This window comes from Gambusia affinis, linkage group LG19 (genome assembly GCF_019740435.1).
Source record: "Gambusia affinis linkage group LG19, SWU_Gaff_1.0, whole genome shotgun sequence".
NCBI lineage: Eukaryota > Metazoa > Chordata > Actinopteri > Cyprinodontiformes > Poeciliidae > Gambusia > Gambusia affinis.
In genome coordinates this window covers 3,376,246-3,394,056 of record NC_057886.1, presented here as the reverse complement: position 1 = coordinate 3,394,056, position 17,811 = coordinate 3,376,246, and the positions used below count along the sequence as shown (strand labels likewise).

The window sequence follows — 17,811 nt, the reverse complement described above, 5'->3', positions numbered from 1 at the left end:
TAACCTGACAGTCATGTTTTTGGACTGTGGGAGGAACCCGGAGAGAACCCACCATTCACAAGTAGAACATACAAACTCCATGCAGAAAGACCCCGGACCGGGAATCGAACCCAGGACCTTCTTGCTGCAAGGCAACAGCTCTACCAACTGCACCACTGTGCAGCCCTGATTATATATTTCTAATAAAATATTCACTTAACATAACAAATTTGATCTTTTCCTGGAGCTGATAACTTATATTTTTTATTCAGTTCTGTTATTGTAAACAACATATTCAATTAATCATTTGTATCTCCCATTTGCTGTAACAAATTCTTCTCTAAAATTGTCTTTTCTCTTCCTTTTTTTCCCCTTCTTTACTAATATTTTCAGAACTATGAATTTTAACAAAAGTATTTATCAACATTTTTGTCTTTTGTCTGTCAGTAGTTGCTGTTATTTCTCTATCATTTAATATTGGATATCCTGTCACTAAAATTTAATCCCATTCATCCTTTTAATTATTACCATGACCTTCAAATATCCGTCTCCCTACTGAATTACAAAAACTCCAATAATCTCTTTTTGCATTTTTAATAATTCTTCTTACATTTGCTTGAAATTTCTTGTATTCATTCAGATACTGGAAGTTGTGATTTATTAATTTATTTATTTAAATAATTTGAAAGCTTTATTTTGTGTCTTGATTATCTCAGTACATTCCGATGTCCACCAGGGCACCAATCTTTCCTTTCCCCCTCTTTTCATCATCATAGACATAGACGGATCCACTGTCAGCTTATAAACAACTTCTTCTTGTAATTTATTGGCGGTTGGCAAACCACTTTGAAGGTGGATTACCGCCTCCTATTGGACTGCAGTGTGTAACTGAAGATTAAGCAAGAAAAGAAAAAATAATTTTCTTTTGATCAATCTGGTTTGTCTTGAAAATGTAAAGACAGATGGTTACACACTGTGAATGTTTGTTTATCCTGCAAAGGTGACCAAAACATAATCTCTTACATCATTGTACTTTGGAAAAAAAACTGTAAAATGTGTTTTAATGGTTGATTATCAAATATAATCTGTGATTAAGACTTGTATGTCTAGTTCTTAATAGGGCATTTTTCTTTACTTTCCTGGTTATTCTAACTTATCTTTAAATGTTGTGAAGATAACTTCCAGTAGCCTACTGATATTCCAGATCTGATATCGTGGATGTTGAGGTGCTGAATGTGTTTTAATGAGTGAAACATTGTTACAATGCAAATCAGCCAATCACACCACAGCAACTAATGAATTTTGACATTTAGTGTGAAAGTATTTTTGGTGCAAAATTATTTGTGGTGTGTGAAGCTGAAGAGAAAAATCTTATAGGAGTTTGTAATTGTATTTTTTTAAAAGTCTTCCAGATAACAATAGTTGCACCTCTTCAAATTGTGTTCGGCAGCGTTCCCTGCTGTACTGGTGTACGTACTAACAGTGATAGAGAAGTGCTCAAACACTGTATACAAGCACAATTACAAATAAACAGACAAAGATGTGCTCTAGTAAAAGTAAATGTACCACTCAAGATTTTTACTTGAGTAAAAGCAAGTACTTGCTTCTAAAAATGCTGCAGTATGGAACTTTTATAAAACAGGTTCTGGCCCAAAGATCCTCTTTTCATGTCTCCTTGACCCTTTCCTTTGTCTGCTGTTATCGACGTGTTCCTGACTGTACCTAAAATCACAAACTGATCTGAAGCTTACGTCCTTACATCCTTCAATGAAATACAGGTATAATGACTGAAAATAAATCTTGGTATTGAGAAATAAATTATGTCTGTAGGATAATTAATCAATATTAAGTACATTAAGATACAAGAATGACAATATAGACCTCAAGTAACTGTAATGATGATTTGATATACAAACTTCAGATATCAGTATGCAGTTAAAATGCATCTTAAATAAGATCAACCAAAAAATGGACTTCATACCAAAATGTCAATAGTCTTCTACTGTACAGCAGAGATGTCCAAAGTGTGGCCCAGAGCAATTTACAGCCCCATAGATTTTATGCAGAACCCAACTGCATTCTGAGTGGTAGAAATATAACTCATCAGCAGACAGTTCATGCAGGTGGAAACAAATTAAAATGCTTTTACAATATGGTAAAAATGTATTTGGCTTTTAATAACCACACCTTAGTTAGATCATATCTAGGACTTTATTTGAAAACAAACATTTGTACCCAAATGTTTATGAACTGTGTTGCTAAAAAGATTTTTCCAACCCAAGAACATAAGCTGTCAACCTCTAAATATCCATTTATTGGAGATTTTTACTTTAAGGCAGACATGCAAAACCTTGTGCTTTGGTCCACATTAATTTGCACATCCGCTTCCTATAAATGTCTTAACTGCTTTATTCTGTTAAAATAGTCATTGTAGCTCATGCACCATTATGCACTTGCCTCAACAAACCCAATGTCCCAAAGACAAAGCAGGAAGCAAACAGAGTTAGATAAAACCTTATTTTCATCATGAGAGAAGTGGAGGTAGTAGAATATAAATATCTCAGTGGCAGCATCAAAGCAAATGAACCTAAAAAAAAAGCTCAACAACCTGATAAAGAAGGTTCTGGTGACAAATGTGAAACCTCTAGAGACAGTGATGCAAAGAATTCTTTATTTCAATTTTATTTACTTAATATACAGCAAAACACACCCAGTAGAAAGGTACAAAAATATGTTACAATTCAAGTTTGACCAAACCATTTTAAAAACCATTTTTTCTTGAGGCCGGTCAGTTAATACTGTCAGTTTCTTCCGCCTGCAAAAGCAAAATATTAAACAAGTCCTCACTATCAAATACAGATGTCAAGAAACATCTACATGTCAAACAACCCAGAGAAAAGCAAATAAGATCCTCACCTTTTGTTTTCCCTCCTCTACAGTATCCACTTTGAGCTTCCAGGTGGTTAAACTGTCGCTCTGTGGGATAAAGACGGTTCAAAAGCATATCAAGGAGCAAAACCTTCTGTCCATTTAAAGGGACGTAATCCACTTAAAAAAAATTTAATGTTGAACGAGTTGATAAAGCTGGTTGTACCTTGGCTTTTCTGGAGACTAAACTTTATAATATGAAGATAATGAACCCTGAGCATCCTCTTAATAAGGGTGAACTTAGAGTGCAGTCCTGCTGTACAAACGTAGCTCTTCTTCAAAGAGTCATCTACAAAGAATGAATACACACAACAGTACAATTTACAACACATAAGTACTTTTGATTGAACAACTGTGCTATGACTGATATTTGTAAGATTATGAGGAACATATTACACCTGATTGAACCAAATGAGGATGCATTACCTTGACCTGTGCCCCTCCATTGCCTCCATTGTCCATTCTTCCTTCTCTGCTGTCCAGTTCTGCCATCAATTGCTTTTTTTATATCTACAAGACAACACTCAAGTTTCAGTAATCAGTATTTTACAGATAAATCAAAGCAAACCTTAATTACAAAATAAGAAAAGCACTACCTGAAGATTTAAAATGATGTCTTCTGTTTGTTTCAGTATTCTTCAGTTCCCCACATAAACAAAATTGCTCATGGAATACATTACATTGGACACCACAGTCCACCAACGTTCCCTTTGATGGAGACACTTCAGCTACAGTTTGAACTACAATCAGAACTTCATCATCTTTGACGTCCACTGCATACTGGGAAATCAGCTGGATGGCTGATGAGGAAATTTCCTCTGCTGCAGAATCAAGGGATGTTTCTTTAGAGAATGAAAGGCTTTTTTGCTGCAGCTCATTAATCAGGGTGTTCTGGTTTGGGCTTTGACCAGCCTCAGGTTCAGAAGACCTATTTTCAGTCTCATCCCTTTCAGTCAGAGTAGATGCGGCTTTTCTTGGAAGAGCTGAGGAAGGAGACAAAACATTCTTTTTGGAGTGAAGCAAGTTTTGACTTTGTTCTGGTTTTATAGATTCAGATAAATCCCATTTATTTTCTGTTCCCGTCTCTCTCACAGGACTATGCTCCTCTTCTTGGATACTGGAACAAAGACAACTTTCTGGTACTTGAACAGAGACACAGGTTGACAAGCTGTGCCCTCTCTTTTCTTCATTCATGAGGTTGTCATTTTGGTTGGAGAGGCCAACATTTTCAGCTTCCTCTGTCTCTTCATTATCGTTAAGTTCTAACATGCCATTTTGTAACAACCACTCTCTATTAGGGACATAGACAGGCAGAGACTCCACAGACCAAATGGAGTCATTGGATTTTCTCCTCACCTGATAGCTACTAGGAGACATATGAGGTACATCATCTGAGATCTTGTGTAGATACATCCCACCGTAATTTTCTTGCACCTCAGTTTTAGAGTTGTTGGAGGAGAAATTTTGCACATCATCTATGAAGGTTAATGAATGTCTTTCTGAAAAGCTTACTTCTTCAGGCTCCTCGTGTGTACTAGACTCTAGGAATGCATCAATTGTAGAATAAGGGAGTCGAAGGCTTCCGAAGAGCATTTCACCAACTTTTGAACTTGCCATACCTTCATTAATACCAGTGCCAAGTCCATTAACAGAACCAATATTTGTTTCACTGCAATTGTGGGATAAAGGTTTGTTGAGCTCAACATCATGCTGAGAAGATGTCCAAATATCAGTATGGGACAACTCCACATCCGTCGTTTTCAGCAGTGCTGTTTGTGGTGTTCCACCGCCCAAGTTCATCAAAATTTCAGGAGCAGAGATGTGCCTTTCTTTAAGGACAGCATCGTCTTTCTGAAGCGAGCTAGACGCTGGAAGTAAACCTTCTGGAGACATTGTCCTCATACTGTAATCCCCATCTTCAGAAAGCGAGTCAGGGTTGGGCTCCTGGTCAGCATTAATTTGTGTGTCTTGCCTTGTGCTTCCAGATGATTCAACAGCAGTTGATGGAACAGGTTGTTTGTGAAAGTCTGTTATGACAGTGGTTCTTGTGAAGGGTTCATTCACTTGCGAGTCTTTTTCTTCTCTGCTGGGCAACTTGCAGACTGCCAGCTCAGTTAAGGCTTGCTTGGGGGAACTTAAGGCTGGGGAGCATGGAGAATTTGAATGACTTCCTCTGCCAGAATCTGAGCCCCTATCATACCCATGCATGCCTTTTTGTGCAGGCTCAGTTTGAACTTCAGAATTCACAGTTTCTCTTACAGGGATAAAATGATTTGGGCGAATTCTTCGCATCTGATTAGGATTCTGATGGGGTGCAACTTGAGTGTGTAACTGTGGGTGGTGCAAGCGCCTGTAGTCAACTGGTTGAACATGAGGGTGAGGGAGAATATATCCTGGAGCCTCCATGCAAGGGGGTTGGGGTAATGGGGGAGGGGGTGCAATCATGCCATAGCCTAGAAGATAAAAAACATTAGTTTTTATCCACAAAAATATTTTGCTGTAAAATAGAAGAAATAAAGTAGCTTTTGAAATTCATGGGTTAGGATCATTTATGTAAATCTGAGACTAAATCTAACTTCTAAACCACTCACTCTTGCTAAAACAAGAACTCATTACTCACCCATGCTTGGGAAGCCAGCAAAGGGGTTATAGGAGAATGGCATCGGCCACTGGTATTGAAGTAGAGAGGGTGGAGGTGGTGCAGGAATGTAGAAGACAGGACAAGCAAAGATGGGATGTTGGCCATGTGGGGGAAATCCCAGATCCTGAGCAGTGCCGTGTGGACATGGATCCTGCTGTGCAAAGGATGCCACACCACTGCTGGGGTTCCTTCCATCAAGTTCACAATGAGCTGGAAGCGGTTTGTTAATCGCTGCCATATTCAGACTGCAGGATTAGGAAAGTGGAGTTAGTTGTGAAACACTGTTCTAGCAAATGAAAAATAAATTTCATCATCCATCATCTAGAGCAGGGGTCTCAAACTCCAGTCCTTCAGGTTTTAGATGTGCCACAGGTACAAAACAATGGAATGAAATGTCTTCATGACCTCCTCCTGGTGTAGATCAGTTCTCCAGAACCTTAATGACCTCATTCTATTCAGGTGGTGCAGCAGAGACACATCTAAAAGTTACAGGACAGTGGCCCTTGAGGACTGGAGTTTGAGACCCCTGATCATCATTACATACCCAACAAGGTCTCAAAGCAAAGAAGAATACTCCTGGGAGGAAAAAAAAAAGAAACATTTTAAAACAACCAAGCTTGAATCAGGTTTATACCAGCCCATTTAGCAAACATAAACTGACTTCATAGTAAAACCCTCCTCAGAGATCTGACACCAATATAAAATATAAACTAAAAAAAAAAAAAAAACAGTAATATGAACAAAAAGAAAGAATTCCTCTACCTTGCTGAAAGCCAGACAAAAGTAAACACTTGCAGTGCAGACAGTCAGTGAAACATCACAGCTGACACACCTGACAATAAGTACCGTAATCAGCCAACTCGGCAGTTAGGATCAGCTGAAAATGCTGAAGCCAATCAGAGGGTCGCATCACAGGGATGCATTCTGCAATTCTAACACTAGATGGCGAGTCTAGCCGAGCTATAAAGCAAAGACTTTTCTGATGAGTAGATATTTGTCAGAATTACATCAGTGGTCGTGTTTTGTTGCAATGCCGAGTCATTTCCCATAGAAAAAAAAGCACTTTTGCCTCATGGCCAAAAAAAAAAGGAAAAAAAAAAAGAAAGAGCTTATCTTTGCACCTCTAAATTTTCATAAAGAAACCTTAACAGTAAACAGCTGAAGATACTATATCAGGGGTGGGCACTCTTGGTCCTGGAGGGCCGGTGTCCTGCAACTCTTAGAGTAGTGATGTTACGTGATGTGCCGAGGCTTCGAGGCGTGTGTCGAGTAATGGAGGGGGCGTTATATATATATATATATATATATATATATGTATATATATATATATATATATATATATATATATATATATATATATATATATATATATATATATATATATATATATACGTGTATATGTATATATATATATATATATATATATATATATGTATATATATGTATATGTATATATATATGTATATGTATATATATACGTATATATATATGTATATATATGCATATGTATATATATACGTATATATATATGTATATATATGTATATATATATAGTGTCTCGTTACTGACCTTATACTGCTTAACAGTATGGAAAGCAAAGCTGCCTTCTGCTGCAGTGACGGCTGCACTGTCTGACTTTGTCACAAAGAAATCTGTGACTTTAGCCGAAGAGCTTTCGCCTCTGGCTGCTTTCGCGTGCTTTGCTGAATTCACGTGCACTTGCAGGTCGTTGGCACCTTTATTTGCAACAGACACATTAGTTCCTGAGCTGTGTGAAGCTGACACCCCACCCACGTCAAAAAATTCAGCAAATAGTCTGAATGGTTAGTGCTCCGTTTGTGCAGGTTTGTGCCGTTAAAATTTTCGTTTGTGCAGTTTTGGTTTCTGAGATATTAAAAGTTATTTTTTAGGTCATCTAGAGTTCACCATACCCCCATATCGCTCCAAAACAAACCAAAGTGGGCTAGTTCGTTAGTGCTCCGTTTGTGCAGGTTTGTGCCGTTGAAATTTTCGTTTGTGCAGCTTTCGTCTTTGAGATATTAAAAGTTATAATTTTGGCCGATGACGTCACCATCCCCCCATATCGCTCCAAAACAAACCAAAGTGCGCTAGTTCGTTAGTGCTCCGTTTGTGCAGGTTTGTGCAGATGAAATAGATGCACACATTAACTGGCCACTTTATTAGGTAGACCAGTTCAATGACATATGCAAATCCAGTAATTAAATAGCAGCATCCTTGTACATTTAGGCATTAAGATGATGACTTTTGGGTTTTGAACGGCAGTGTTTTGCGAGGACCAAGTAAATAATCCATGTAAAACATGCGACCTTCAAAAATCGTCAAAATAAATCAAAATTTTACGGTGAAGGAACCTGCCCAAGTCGTCACATATTGACGCGAAGGGTATACCCTTCGCGTCAATATGTGACGCATGGTCAGACGGCGTCCCAACTCGTCAATATATGACGAGTCGGGTGTGAGAATGTGTTGGAATTTAAGTGACGTCAAATGCGTTGTTGTGTTGGTGCCAGTCATGCTGGTCTGGGTGCTTCAGAAACTGCTGATCTGCAGGAGTTCTCATGGACAGCCATCTCTGGGCTTTACATAGAAAAGTCAGGAAAAAGAGGAACTAAATAAGTTGTCTTAATGTCTATGCTTGGGCAAGAGTGCGCAAATTGTTCCAGAAACCTCGAATAACTACTTGTTGCAATCAGGTGCGATCATGTAAAGTGCTAACTCAGAACGGCCAACAAAGAAAACGGTGAAGAGGATAAGCTGCAGCCGCAGAAAGTCACAGCATGCGCCACTCCTGTCAGAAAAAGGACAGGAAACAGGGCAGGATTGTCAATACTGGACTATTCAGTTTTTAGCATTAAATGGTGTAAAGATCATGAATTGAAATTGGCAGATTGGAGTCTAAATGGGAAAAGCAGATGCTCATATCAGCCAGGAAAAGCCTGATCTGTAGATTTCTAGTTCAAATCATTTTAATACAATGATAAAGAAAGTGGAGCGACCAGACATTCCTTTAGCTGCTTGACGGCTGCCTGAAGCAGATCAATAATATTTTAAGACAGTTGATTGGAAATACTTGTCGTGTTTTTAAAGCCGTTGTTGTCTGAATGGTTTTCTCAGCAGATAACCTGACAAACTGATCAATTAATATCAACTTGTTATACATGTGAACATTATGCACTTGAATGGTTACAGTTGGCAATATTGTATCTGTAATGATCAGTATGTCATATTTCAGCAGCATTGTCAATACTGGACTATTCAGTTTTAGCATTAAATGGTGTAAAGATCATGAATTGAAATTGGCAGATTGGAGTCTAAATGGGAAAAGCAGATGCTCATATCAGCCAGGAAAAGCCTGATCTGTAGATTTCTAGTTCAAATCATTTTAATACAATGATAAGACATTCCTTTAGCTGCTTGCATTAGCTGCCTGAAGCAGATCTAATAATATTTTAAGACAGTTGATTGGAAATACTTGTCGTGTTTTTAAAGCCGTTGTTGTCTGAATGGTTTCTCAGCAGATAACCTGACAAACTGATCAATTAATATCAACTTGTTATACATGTGAACATTATGCACTTGAATGGTTACAGTTGGCTAATATTGTATCTGTAATGATCAGTATGTCATATTTCAGCAGCATTAAAAACTAGAAAATTTCTGAGGACAAAACATCAAAAAGAGTGAATGATGTCCATGAATAACCTGGAAATGACTCCAGCAGACGTCCAGGTATTCAGAGCAAAACTAAATCAGTTGACCTTGGCTTCACCTTGGAACCTGGAAAGAGTCTCAGGTGGAAACGTTTACGCCATGATGTTCATGCAGGGAGAGGAGATGGGAACTGGGAGAACTGGGAGAAACATCTGGGATGAGTCCCTGGAGAGAAGACGATCTGAAGTTAAAGGAAGACGGACTGAAAAACTGAACTACGCTGTACGAAAGCTGCCACATTGCGTTTCTGGAGGACCAGAAATAAAACCAGTCCTACAGGATTCACTGCACAGATGTTGAGGAAGATGTTTTAGCAAAATGAGACACTCTTTACTCTGGGTTTCTAACTGCTAAACATGAACAAGTATAAAATGACCTAACTACTAAAAATGAACAAGTATAAAATGACTTAACTACTAAAAATGAACAAGTATAAAATGACCTAACTACTAAAAATGAACAAGTATAAAATGACCTAACTACTACAAATGAACATGTATAAAATGACCTAACTACTAAAAATGAACAAGTATAAAATGACCTAACTACTAAAAATGAACAAGTATAAAATGACCTAACTACTAAAATGGAGGACTGACCTAACTACTAAAAATGAACAAGTATAAAATGACCTAACTACTAAAAATGAACAAGTATAAAATGACCTAACTACTACAAATGAACATGTATAAAATGACCTAACTACTACAAATGAACATGTATAAAATGACCTAACTACTAAAAATGAACAAGTATAAAATGACTTAACTACTAAAAATGAACAAGTATAAAATGACCTAACTACTGAAAATGAACAAGTATAAAATGACCTAACTACTACAAATGAACATGTATAAAATGACCTAACTACTAAAAATGAACAAGTATAAAATGACCTAACTACTAAAAATGAACATGTATAAAATGATCTAACTACTAAATAACTACTAAAACTCATTTACAAACAATAACTATACTAACTTTTCCTGAGTTTCAGGCTTTACATTTGGCTGTAACTCATTTACAAATGATAAGCCTGTGTAGGTTTTCTCGCAGGTTTTGTACCACTTCCCTGAAAGCCTTTCTCACTGACTTAAAGGGGTTCCACTGCGGCTGCAGTCTGTTTGCCATCGTTACCAGGACATTTCGTTGTAGTATTGGGGTCCCTGCCTCCAGGACAAGGAGGATGTATTCTACGTTTTTGCACTCCTTCATCAGGTCTTTAAAGATGGAGGTCCCCTGGAGTGTAATTTTTTCTGGGCTCATTTTGAGAACTCTGGGTTTTGTTTCAACCCAGAGTTTCTTAAAGAGTCGATCACAGATATAATTATATTGAGATAAAGGGTAATGGCTGTTTCCTGTCTTGTCAACAATCTGTTGGATGACTGCTCTGACAAGACTTCTTACAGCAGTCCTTCTCATAATTATCTCCTCAGACTGGTCTTCATCTGCTTCGTTGAGGGACAGATCTTCCTCTGCTTCGCTGAGGGACAGGTCTTCCTCTGCTTCGCTGAGGGACTGGTCTTCCTCTGCTTCGCTGAGGGACTTGTCTTCCTCTGGTTTGCTGAGGGACTTGTCTTCCTCTGCTCCGCTGAGGGACTGGTCTTCCTCTGCTCCGCTGAGGGACTGGTCTTCCTCTGCTCCGCTGAGGGACTGGTCTTTCTCTGCTTTGCTGAGGGACTGGTCTTTCTCTGCTCCGCTGAGGGACTGGTCTTCCTCAGGTTCGCAGAGGGACTGGTCTTTCTCTGCTCCGCTGAGGGACTGGTCTTCCTCAGGTTCGCAGAGGGACTGGTCTTTCTCTGCTCCGCTGAGGGACTGGTCTTCCTCAGGTTCGCAGAGGGACTGGTCTTTCTCTGTTTCGCTGAGGCACTGGTCTTCCTCAGGTTCGCAGAGGGACTTGTCTTCCTCAGGTTCGCAGAGGGACTGGTCTTCCTCAGGTTCGCAGAGGGACTGGTCTTCCTCAGGTTCGCAGAGGGACTTGTCTTCCTCTGCTTTGCTGAGGGACTTGTCTTCCTCTGCTCCGCTGAGGGACTTGTCTTCCTCTGCTCCGCTGAGGGACTTGTCTTCCTCTGCTCCGCTGAGGGACTTGTCTTCCTCTGCTCCGCTGAGGGACTTGTCTTCCTCTGCTCCGCTGAGGGACTGGTCTTCCTCTGCTCCGCTGAGGGACTGGTCTTCCTCTGCTTTGCTGAGGGACTTGTCTTCCTCTGCTCCGCTGAGGGACTTGTCTTCCTCTGCTCCGCTGAGGGACTGGTCTTCCTCTGCTCCGCTGAGGGACTGGTCTTCCTCTGCTCCGCTGAGGGACTGGTCTTTCTCTGCTCCGCTGAGGGACTGGTCTTCCTCAGGTTCGCAGAGGGACTGGTCTTCCTCAGGTTCACAGAGGGACTTGTCTTCCTCAGGTTCGCAGAGGGACTGGTCTTCCTCAGGTTCGCAGAGGGACTGGTCTTCCTCAGGTTCACAGAGGGACTGGTCTTCCTCAGGTTCACAGAGGGACTTGTCTTCCTCAGGTTCACAGAGGGACTTGTCTTCCTCTGGTTCGCAGAGGGACTTGTCTTCCTCTGCTTCGCTGAGGGACTGGTCTTCCTCAGGTTCGCAGAGGGACTGGTCTTCCTCAGGTTCACAGAGGGACTTGTCTTCCAATGGTTTGCAGACGGACTGGTCTTTCTCCTCTTCCTGTAGCTCTGCGGTTGTCTTGATTTCTTTAGGAATATCAGCTGCCATGGCCGTCGTTTCCTTGTTGTCTTTGGCAAGCTGAGCTACGCATCCTTTAATATCCGAAAGAGAAGCCTCTCCTTCTGACATTTTTATATCTTCCACTTGGATTATCAGTGGAGCCACCTTTGCTGAATGTCTAGCAAAGAAATTCCTAAAAAACCTCTTGATCTCTCCTGTCAGACCTTTAGTCTTAGACTTTGGCTCACTGTCGGCTGGTTCCATGAATGAGGGCGATCTATCCAAAACGGTGACGTTGTGGGTCTCGGATGGTGAACTCTGACTATTTTTAATCATTATTTGTCAGGTTGAAGGTAATTTTCAACTCTAGCAAAAACAACAGGTTCTGCGAAGAATGAGTGCAAAGTGATGTTTAGGGCGAAAGAAAGCAAATAAAGACCCTGACCTATGACGTCCGTCCATACGTCATAGACATCAAACCGCCCACACAGCAGCGTCATATCCTCAGTATGAAGTCACGTTCTGTCAGGAGCCACTTTACTGCGCATGTCAGACTATATTTAAACTTTTTACAGATGGGATAATTAAATCATTTACAAGTGGAGCCACCGCAGATCGCTTCTCTTCGCCCCGCGCAACTCCCGCAGCCGTCAGGTCTATTTTTAGCGCCTCAACCCGCTGCTTTTTATTTTGTTACATTTTTTATTATTTCTGAAGGTTTTGTTTGTTAAATGCCGTGATAGGGGAAGCTCATTTTCCTCTGATTGTGACAAGAATAGGGAGAAATGATTTTATTTGTCCTTTGCTCGCTAAATATGAACAGCGTGGTATTTAGGGTTTTTTTTTGTTTTTTTTTTTATGCTGACGGAACTCGGTTTATCGGTAAATATATCTCTCATTGATGTTACCACGAACAAAATGGCTTTAATATCGCTAGTTTATAGCTAATATCCGACGTTTGGGGCATGTTGTCTCATTTATAGACTCACCTGCATTTAGTAGCTACTGATGGCTCATTAAGACAGAACCAAGAGTTAGAATAAATTACTCTGTGATAAACTATTCTAACTCTTGGTTCTGTCTTAATGAGCCATCAGTACTAACCCGCTGCTTTTCATTTTAATGAAACGAGTTAGCATTAGCTAGCATGTCGTCAATCAAATTACTCTGTGATAAACTGATTGACGACATGCTAGCTAATGCTAACTCGTTCATTCAACAGAGTAACATCTGTGTGTATGTGTGAAGATCCAGTCCTGCTTCTCTCAGTGATCAATTTTAGGGAAAAATAATTATCATTCAAATAAACAGAGTTAATAATATCTGTTCTCTGTTCCCATGTTATGAAGGGGAGCAGATTAATTCACGAAGCTGAAATAATTCATCCCAAATAAATTTGACAAATAATGAGCAAATATTTTCAAACTTACAGGATTTGTTATTCATCAAGAAAGGAATATTGTTAAAATGTGTTTGATTCAGTCAGATTATTAAACAGTTAATCTTCTCCACTTGTAGAGTTTAATCAGGCATGTGCAGAGTGCCTGATCCGTGATGCCCCTAGTGCCCTTTTTGATTTTTTTTTTCAAAAAAGATTTTTTTTTTTTTTTAATTTTTAATCTGTATGTCAGAAGGCCTGTTTGTGCCCCTCAGCAATAATATTTAGCTAAATATAAGTTAGCAAAATAAACTAGTCTGGCTGCCCTCAGTCTAATAATGACTCTCAGAGTCTAACTGCTCAGTCATTATTAAAAATAATAGCACCTCTTTGCATGGCAGGCCCCAAAAACAACCTTTTTCTATTCCATTTTTAATAAAAGCTATTCCATCATGTCATATATTTTCCTTTTGACATTTTGTGAAAATATCATGAAGCTGTAATATTTTGGCCAATGTTATCATATTGCAAAAAAAAACCTCAAAATGCTTAGAATGAGTGAAAAGCACACTATAAGAAACCTTTATGAACCCAAATTAGATCAAAATCGACTGTATGTGTGGATTATTCAGCAGATTTTCCGGCGCATAAATTTAATCCACTGCCCACTTGTCTGCTCTAAGGCATGTTCCCTCCCTTCTACTTTTCTCCCACCTGGCATTAAACGTCTTCCTAGCACTAAAAGCATATATCATGGAATATTTGGAGTTGTTCAGTGTTGGCCAAGCAGACTGATCGGAGCCATCTAACCATTTCCTTCCCTGGGCTTATATGTGACAACATGGAACAAATTGTAGCCCTTCTGAATCACTCCGCAGCCCCAACAACTTAAGCACTGGAGGACAGCTGTGGTGAGCAGCGTTGGGAGTGCCATGCATCTTAAACCTGTCGGAGTCAGCGTTTCAAAGTGTAAATATGCGTATTTGCAAAGTCTTCCAAAATTCTTTTTTTGTCAGGTTGTGTACTGTGTTGCTGCTACGGACAAATAAATAAATAAAGTGCAACCTTTGTTTATGTGCAGGTCATTTTATGTGGGGAATCTACTTAATACCTCCAGATCAAAGAGGAAATTTTAACAACAACCAAGAAGAGGGACTTTGACAGCTGAGAAATGCTTGTGTCAATTTAAGCCAATTATGACTGTAGCTATTCTATCGTGATTTCAGGACAAAACACTAACACTCTTAATTTGACCGAAAAAAAACAGCTACAACTCTTCCTATAAAGACAACATTACAAAAGAATGTAGAAATCAGAAGTGAAACATTGTCAGTCATGCAGACACTCAGCAAACAGAAGAGCAACACTGACGATGATTAGAGGTTACATAACTCCAACTGATTTGCATGCAGGTTATTAATTTACTCTAAAATCTGTGGGTCTCCAGGGTTCCTGCTGACAAATATTATATATATATTTTTTTTTAATTAGCTTAAATGTTAGAAATTAAACTGGGAAAACCAACTTGATATTTTTAAATTCAAGACTATTTTAAGTGTGCAGACACTGCTAGAATACAATTTGTGTCGTTTTTATGCAATTGATGTTGCTATGTTTTGGTAGAAAAGGTATTATAAATCGTGTATACAGTTAGAGTAAGACAATATCTGGTAATTGTCTTTTTGTTTTTTTATGAAGTTGCATGTGCCTCATGGTTTGCTATTGACACACCCAAATATCTGTAGTGTGAGGCAAAGGGTTTCTATCCTAATTGAGAAGTAATGAACCATGAAAGTGACTGTTTTGAAAATGCAATTTAATTATACATTATTATAATTATTGCTATATAATTATTATTATTATTATTATTATACTTTTTTTCCTCTATTTTTTTAACCGTTATAGGCTAATGTATATTTTTTACACGTTTGCTGCATAATCAGCAGACAGTACGTCAACAATGTGAATATAATTGTTCAAACCACCTCCGAAATCAAAGCACAGTTGAACAGGTTATACACATTACGTTAGAGTCAGGGCTGCATGTCCTTTATTAGCAGGATTCAATTATTGTGGAGAGAACGCTACGTTCGTGAGAAAACATTATCTTGAAACATTACTTGAAATGAGACACATTTTTTCTTGTTCTAAGTCTTTATTGAAGTTCAAAACAAAAGGTACACATTGTACAACAGCTGAAAATCTGAAGAATTAAAAGAAGTAGCCCACTTTGGTTTGTTTTGGCGCAAGATGGGGTGACGGTGACGTCACCGGCCAAAATTATAACTTTTAATATCTCAAAGACGAAAGCTGCACAAACGAAAATTTCAACGGCACAAACCTGCACAAACGGAGCACTAAAGAACTAGCCCACTTTGGTTTGTTTTGGAGCGATATGGGGGGATGGTGAACTCTAGATGACCTAAAAAAATAATTTTTAATATCTCAGAAACCAAAATTGCACAAACGAAAATTTCAACGGCACAAACCTGCACAAACGGAGCACTAACGAACTAGCGCACTTTGGTTTGTTTTGGAGCATATGGGGGGATGGTGACGTCATCGGCCAAAATTATAACTTTTAATATCTCAAAGACGAAAGCTGCACAAACGAAAATTTTAACGGCACAAACCTGCACAAACGGAGCACTAACCATTCAGACTATTTGCTGAATTTTTTGACGTGGGTGGGGTGTCAGCTTCACACAACTTAGTTCCTGCCTTACACGTCAAACACTCCGCCTCATGGGGATCACGACCTTGACGAAAGCACGGGAATCTTTTCTTTAATTCCTCCGTAAACGTACACTTTTGTTTAGGTATTTTTGCCGTAGAATCGGCGGACAAACATGTGCTATCGCCTGTCACACTTAAGGTTTAACTAGTCAAGCGGTCGGTGACAAGTCAGCTCAGCTATCTTTACTTTTCCTAGTGATGGGCTATCTGAAGCCAGGCTTCGAGGCTTGTACCGAGTAATAAAGGGGCGTGTCCGATGAAGCCCCGCTTCGAAGCTTGTGTCGTCTTGCTGAAAACCACGTGACTGGCAACAAACGAGGCCTCGCATTGCATGGGTCACGTGACTGCTTCATTTTGCGTGTCGGTTTTCAAAATAAAAGCGTGATGAGCCGCTGCTTGATCGCATGAGTGGAGCATTTGTCTTCATAAGTGGCCGAAATAAAAGGAACCTTTTACAGTTTATGTGTATTAATGATTGTGATGATGACACTCATCAAAATGTAATGTTTGTTACCAGTTTTCTCAATGGTTTATTGTGGCATATTTTATGACTTTATATTTATGTGTTTTTATTAAGTAAAACATTTTGACACTGCATCGTTGCTGAAATGTGCTACACAAATAAACTTGATTGAAAAGGAGCCAGCAAGAAGAAAAAATCTGACATCAGGGAATACTTTGAGATGATTCACTCACAAGATTCTTAAATAACAATAATTAAACCCTTCACCTCTAAAATTTTCACCTTCTTGAAATTTTCACCATTTTTTTGTTCAGCAAAAATATATCAGTCTTGCACAGCAGAAACAGACTTAAAGCTGTTGGACGAGTAAAATTCTGGCTTATGAGTAAGTCCTTCATTGACAGAATGATTGGACCAGCTTTATAAGGCCTGCCCTCATTGATTACGGCAGCCCGTGAGGTACATACAAAAAACCCAAACATTACAAAGTGTAAATACCATCAAAACAGACAAATATCCATAAACAATCAGCAATAAATTTTAATATAAAATATTCACTTTGAATAATTTACAATAAATAGTTTACAAGATATAATTATTAGATATAATGAAACATTTCTTTTTTCAATTGAAATGTTACAACAAGTGGAGCGTATGACTTCAGAGTGAGCTAATGCCGAAAACAACAAACAAAAGGAAACTATCTGAATATTAACCAACTTACCTAATTGAAAGTAAACAAACCAAATGACAAAAACTTACCTCCCTAACTAAGAAAAACATGAGAAAACTAAGGAAACAGAAACAGCAGCTCACTCCTACAAACTCCAGAACGTTACATGATCAAACAGTGTAGCAGGTTGGGATGAGCCGAGGATGGATGGCAGGAAGTCCGCGTCACCAGCTTTTATATCCGTCACCACCGGAAGCGACCAATCGGCGGTCCCCCGTCGTCCTCCAGGCACCAATCAATAAAAGGCACCGTTTAACCTAATTATGTAAATCAGTGGATTTACATAACTAGGTATTGAGGAAAAGTAAACGACCCCAGTCGTAACACCCCAAATGTCCCATATAAAAAAGGTTGGGCAAATAAATGGGGATTTAGAATGTTGGTAGCAAAGTCCCAGGTTGTTTGTTTTTCTAGAAGACATGAGGAAGTTAATTTAAGTCTTTAGAATCAGAAGCTTGAACAAGTAAATAAAGTGAGGTTTGATGAAAAATGAAATTTGAAACAGCAACACTTAACCTGCAGAACATAATATGAAAGTAAACTAAGAGTCA

At 38.9% G+C, this 17,811-nt stretch overlaps 1 protein-coding gene and 2 long non-coding RNA genes across 5 annotated transcripts; all 3 read right to left on the bottom strand.

Moving 5' to 3' along the window:
• Window positions 1–2,636: 2,636 nt before the first annotated feature.
• LOC122821396 lies at window positions 2,637–6,404 on the bottom strand. Of its 2 annotated transcripts, XM_044099270.1 has the most exons (8): window positions 6,311–6,404; window positions 6,093–6,124; window positions 5,528–5,793; window positions 3,504–5,360; window positions 3,334–3,417; window positions 3,074–3,196; window positions 2,896–2,955; window positions 2,637–2,794 (listed from the first exon to the last, which is right to left on the bottom strand). In XM_044099270.1, the coding sequence occupies exons 3-8, from the start codon at window positions 5,784–5,786 to the stop codon at window positions 2,781–2,783; spliced, it is 2,397 nt and encodes a 798-aa protein (XP_043955205.1). In that variant the 5' UTR covers window positions 5,787–5,793; window positions 6,093–6,124; window positions 6,311–6,404; the 3' UTR covers window positions 2,637–2,780. The 2 variants fall into 2 exon arrangements, with proteins under 2 accessions (XP_043955205.1, XP_043955206.1); XM_044099271.1 differs by lacking the exon at window positions 3,074–3,196 and having other exon boundaries at window positions 6,311–6,390.
• A 1,620-nt stretch (window positions 6,405–8,024) lies between these two features.
• On the bottom strand, window positions 8,025–10,855 carry LOC122821412. Of its 2 annotated transcripts, none has more exons than XR_006369014.1 (4): window positions 10,262–10,855; window positions 9,339–9,445; window positions 8,237–8,357; window positions 8,025–8,146 (listed from the first exon to the last, which is right to left on the bottom strand). It is a non-coding gene; the product is annotated as an uncharacterized LOC122821412 (long non-coding RNA). The 2 variants fall into 2 exon arrangements; XR_006369013.1 differs by having other exon boundaries at window positions 8,250–8,357.
• A 4,615-nt stretch (window positions 10,856–15,470) lies between these two features.
• LOC122821414 lies at window positions 15,471–15,859 on the bottom strand. The gene is made up of 2 exons (XR_006369016.1): window positions 15,818–15,859; window positions 15,471–15,638 (listed from the first exon to the last, which is right to left on the bottom strand). It is a non-coding gene; the product is annotated as an uncharacterized LOC122821414 (long non-coding RNA).
• Window positions 15,860–17,811: the final 1,952 nt, after the last annotated feature.

Bases quoted from the DNA above. Each gene is read 5' to 3' on its own strand.
- LOC122821396 (XM_044099270.1), bottom strand. From the start codon at position 5,786: ATGGCAGCGATTAACAAACCGCTTCCAGCTCATTGTGAACTTGATGGA. The intron at 3,197-3,333 runs GTAATGCATCCT...CATTCTTTGTAG, and splicing joins ATGGAGGGGCACAGGTCAAG to ATGACTCTTTGAAGAAGAGC. The intron at 2,956-3,073 runs GTACAACCAGCT...TTTATCCCACAG, and splicing joins TAGTCTCCAGAAAAGCCAAG to AGCGACAGTTTAACCACCTG.